This window comes from Agrilus planipennis, unplaced genomic scaffold (assembly GCF_000699045.2).
Source record: "Agrilus planipennis isolate EAB-ADULT unplaced genomic scaffold, Apla_2.0 scaffold417, whole genome shotgun sequence".
In the NCBI taxonomy this organism is placed as follows: Eukaryota; Metazoa; Arthropoda; class Insecta; order Coleoptera; family Buprestidae; genus Agrilus; species Agrilus planipennis.
The window spans coordinates 37,555-42,499 of record NW_020439083.1 but is presented as its reverse complement, the minus strand read 5'-3'; the positions used below and the strand labels follow the sequence as shown (position 1 = coordinate 42,499).

The window sequence follows — 4,945 nt, the reverse complement described above, 5'->3', positions numbered from 1 at the left end:
AAATAAAAAAAAAAATAAAAAATCAAATCGAAAGACATCGATTGAAAGAGAGCTGAAAATCATTATTTTATTACCAGTTTGCTTTTCTGTAAGACGCACGTTTGTTTCCCCCCTGGTGTACATGATATTCTTCTTCCGGGAGTGCAATTTTCTTGGATATGTAATTTAGCAATGATCAAGAGAAAAATCGCAAAAACTCAGTCTGGATTTGAACAAGGTAATAGGAATAATTCTATCATTAAATAAAAACGCTCTATAATTTTTGCAATACAGCTGCTATTGAATAACTAGGTAGGTACCACTTATATTAACCAGTATTTTAAGAATGTATTTATTTTTTCCAGTCAATTGTATTAATTAAAACAGGCGTACAGAACGCGTTTCTCCACTGTCAATAAATTAAAATTTTTGTTGCTCATCATAATAAGGTCATCAATCCTAAGACTGGTTGGACACGTACCTCCACTCTTTCCTATCCTGATTTTCGCATTTCCCTAACTATTTGCGAAAAATAATCTAATTTAGGTCTACCGCTATTCCTCTTAACTCCTGTTTCTGCCTCTAAAATGTCTCTAAGTAGACCTTCAAGGCTGAGAAGTTGTGCTACCAACCTATCTTGCCTTTGTTTTATTAACTTCCATAGAGTCCTTTGTTCTCTTATTCTCTCTAATACCTCTTCATTTCTAGTCTTCTCTATCCACGGTATCCTCATCATTCGTATGTAACACCACATTTCCAACGCTTGGTAAATAAAAAAAAAATAAAAATTCTGTCTGTTTGGATAAGTCTTGGCCCCCTTAGAGATAGTTTATAATGACATAAGAAGCAAGAAGTTATTACCATCTTTATCATTTCTAGTTTATTCCCACTATGTCACACATAATAAAAGGGAGCGCAGATATGTATATTATGTACCTACCATGAATTAGAGAAACAGTTGATTATTTTGCATTGCGTAGTGACTAATAAAGTGCATCGACGTATCAGTGATATCTGATAAACAGCAATTATTTGAAATAATCATGAACAGTAAATATTTGTTTAGATATGATATACGTCGAAAGAAAGTTGTAAATGATTGTACCTTCAATCCAACTGAAATATTAAAATCTGAAACGCCATGGCTCTGGGCTATAAATAATCAATAGGCTTATGATAATGATGATGAAATAAATGAAGAAACAACACAGAAAATGACGACGTTGATGAAAATGAAGATGATGATGAAGAAGACAATGTGGGTAAATGGATGATCTTTTTGGGGAAGGCACATGTCAATTCAACCTGGAATAAAATAAAAGAGGCGATAAAAAATGGTCATTTGTGGCAAAGTATGCAATTCGCACAAATTTAACATTTTTGTCATAATGTGTAGTTTAAGATCACTAAACTAGATAAATTAACGATAATAAGTAGAGTTTATTTAACTAAGAAATCTTCTGATTTAATTACGTATAAATTAAACCACAGAAATAATACATACTTATTTGCTAATGATTAAATTGTAATAATTGTAAAATAAGTACGTTATTTTGTGTATTTATGAATCAGTCAGATTGCGGTTGATAATACATGGTATTTATTAATATTATGGTTTTATTTCTGAAGTAGGTCTTTGTCTCATCTTTGAATAATTTATATACCAGAACATCCGTAATTCAATTTAGTAGCATTATTTTCTTCTGTAATGCTCCCTTTTTAAGTTTCCAGTGTCTCTCGCTCGTGTATTCCGTTATGTTTAGAGTAGTGGTCAGGCGATAGAACTCTCACGAAGCAAAAAACACATTTAGCTCAATTCTGTAAAACGGGGACGAAACTAGGTACGCGATTGGTTAAACCCTCGCTGACATCAGATTTGACGCTTCTGATTGGCGTTTGCCTACGTCATCAGTGCTTCGTGCAGTAGCTATCGCAATTTGGCGACAAGCTTGAGACACGTTTGGTGCATTATAAGTGCATAGCCGTTCGTAGGGGTAGGATGTTTTGTTTGCGTCTTTTAAATTCAACTTGTCGAGTTAATTTTTTTCTACGTGTAATATCTCGAAAGGTTAGATTGATTAACTCATACTGTATATTATTATTTTTCGCAATTATCTGCAGAATAAATTAAATTTTCGGCGTAATAGATGTTTCTATGAATTTTATGCATCTATGAAAGAAGACATTCCTCATCGCCATTTTAAAAGTAAGAATTTTACAATTTTACTTGCTCTTTTGTAAGTATTTTTATTCTATTTCATTATATATTGTTATTTCTCTATTTCTACGGATTCTATCTAAGATAAATGAGTGAGAAGATTGAAGTTTATTTTAATACAAGTGAAAAAGCAAGTCGTCTCCTATGGTGTTTTATCAGTTAAGTTATCATCTGGGAGACTTGTAGTTAATTAAGATGAGCATACATACATACTATATTATACAGGGTTTCGCAAGCAAGCGGGTTTCTTCAATAACTGCTTTATAGTTGAAGATATCAAAAAAAGTTTCTTATAAAAGTGCTACCATATAGGTAAGTATCTTCATATCTTAAAATTATTGTATTATATGTAGTGTATGTAGTGTGTTTATTTGATATTAACAGAAAAAACGGTTGAACATTACTTTAACTAGGGAAGCTAAACTAACTGTATCTGAATACTTTTTCATTGATTTCATTTTACAGGAACATTAGAAAACACAAGATGCCATTAAATTAAGGAGCATCTGTTGTATCACTCCTCATTTGCTCCATGAAGTAGATGTGTACTTATGGTCCTAAAGAAAGCATGGAAGTGCCTTTTTTCCATTGGGAATAAAAAGACAGTGTGCTGTTGCTGTAGAAAATATTCATGACAGTGAACTGGTAAGTAACTATCAATTAGAAATAGTAAATGAGATCCCAGACACCTCTATTTCTTAGACATTTCTAACTTGCTTCAATAGACAATTTTTAAACAATGTGTTTTAGAAAGTGGTAATTAATTATTTTTTCTTGCCCGTTTCTGTAGATTGTCTAACGAACAAACGAGAAGGAAAATAGCAGTTAATTTTGATGCTGCAGAAACAACCGTTGTTTTTGACGTCTTCACCTTGCAACATTATGCAGTTAATTTTGGCCCTGAGAATGGGAGACAATTGGAAATTAATTTGGAAGCCACTGAAACAACAAATTGTCTGCAGTGGTATCATTCCTAGATTTGGTTTGCTCAATACACTGATGAACTTTAGAACACTACTTTTTACTAAGGTGAGAGAACATAACATAATCAATTTAAATTAGATTCCTGACCGTTACTATTAAATTATGGGTAAAACTTCCGAAAATGCTGGAAATGACGTAAAATGGCCTAATTATGAAAAACTTACATGAAATAATCCGGGGGAGGGCCTTTTTAACACTTTTTTTTGCAAATTACTAATCCTGTAGTACGGGTTTTAGTTAAAAAAGGTGTATTTATAAGAAACTCATTAGAAAACGTCGAAGAAAAGGTGTTTTAATGCTTTTTTCGGTGCAAATAAGTGTTGTATAGGTATATAACCTTAAAAATTTCATAGTCATTTATGATACGTCATAGTCACGCAGCGTTGTCAGGTTCAGTAGATAGAATTATCGCACTCTTTAAGAAAAATTATCGTATTAACATAAAAATATCGTACGTTATTGCGCCTGCGCATCGGAGTAATAGTCTAGTGAGGGGAGTATGAATTTGTAAAGAGAGTCTGTGTACCCCAGTGGTTTTCTCAGCTCTATTATACCATCAATAGATGACACTATAAAAACTTTCCTGACTTTCGAGAATCAAAAGAGTTTGCCCGGCTCTGTTGTAAATTAGAGAGAATTTGTATTTTTATGGAGTGAAGATACCCAGAGACTGTTCAAATGACCATTTGTTCTATTAACAAAAGATTTTAAGAAGGTAGAAAAAAGGCAACTGGTTGGCAGAAACAAATGTCATAGTCCCACTACATATTACTATTTCAAAATATATTTTATACTATAAGCACGAATTATCGTACGTTTAATAGAAATTTGAATTACGATATCGTACATCGTATTTGATGCAAAATTATCGTATGTCCCCATAATTATCGTACAGACTGGCAACGCTGNTATAGTTTGTACTTTGTATTAATAAACTTTTTTAAAAAGTCTTTGTTCCAATTTTGGAATATAACATTTGGCGCAGTCAGTAGGATATTCGGGTCCGTTTAATTCGTAAGTTGAAAGAAAAAGTGCGAAAACAGACAATTTAAATACATCCCGTGTTTTGTGGCCCAATTGTGGACAGTCGAATACGGACAATTTAAATAACGTGACTTTTTGTGGACTGCCGAATTTTTAAGTGTGTTCCCCAAGAAGCCTTTCGCCTCTTACGGACACCCGAACGTTTCGAAAAAGAAAATGATTGGTCTCGCCTACACTTTCTTCCGCAGAGGACAAATGAGATTTGGCTACCTGGTGATCTTCGCCGTAGCAGCATATTCAAGGTAGGTGGTCTAAGTTATTTGCCACTTCCTTTTACCCCTTTTGTACCAATTTTTCTCTAAAAAGTAGTTTCCTTTTTTAAGTATCATTCTCTATAAACATTTATAAAATGTCGAATCCTAATATTTCGGAAACCTCATTTGAATTAGAGGAAAATGCAAATTATTCTAGAAGAGAACTTTTAGAATTAATACCTCATTTCGATGGTGATAACGTGCCGTTACACCAATACGTAGAAACGATAGACTTCGTTTTTGAAAATGCGAAAATTTCTGATGTGCAATACCTATTGAGAATTGTTCTTAATCGTTTGTCAGGGCGCGCAGGACGCATAATTTTAGCAAGACACTATGATAAGTGGGAAAATATCAAAAAAGCATTGATAACAAATTTTGGATTAGAACGTTCTTCCGAAGGTTTAATATCCGATTTAATAATGTTTCGAAATTCTAATAAAATTTCAATCAAAGATACGTATAA

General features: G+C 32.9%; 1 protein-coding gene across 1 annotated transcript; it reads left to right on the top strand.

Annotated features, from left to right (window-relative positions):
* Positions 1 to 968: 968 nt before the first annotated feature.
* Positions 969 to 1,452, top strand: LOC108742902. Its single transcript, XM_018478261.2, has 2 exons — positions 969 to 1,146; positions 1,206 to 1,452. The coding sequence occupies exons 1-2, from the start codon at positions 1,023 to 1,025 to the stop codon at positions 1,352 to 1,354; spliced, it is 273 nt and encodes a 90-aa protein (XP_018333763.1). The 5' UTR covers positions 969 to 1,022; the 3' UTR covers positions 1,355 to 1,452.
* Positions 1,453 to 4,945: the final 3,493 nt, after the last annotated feature.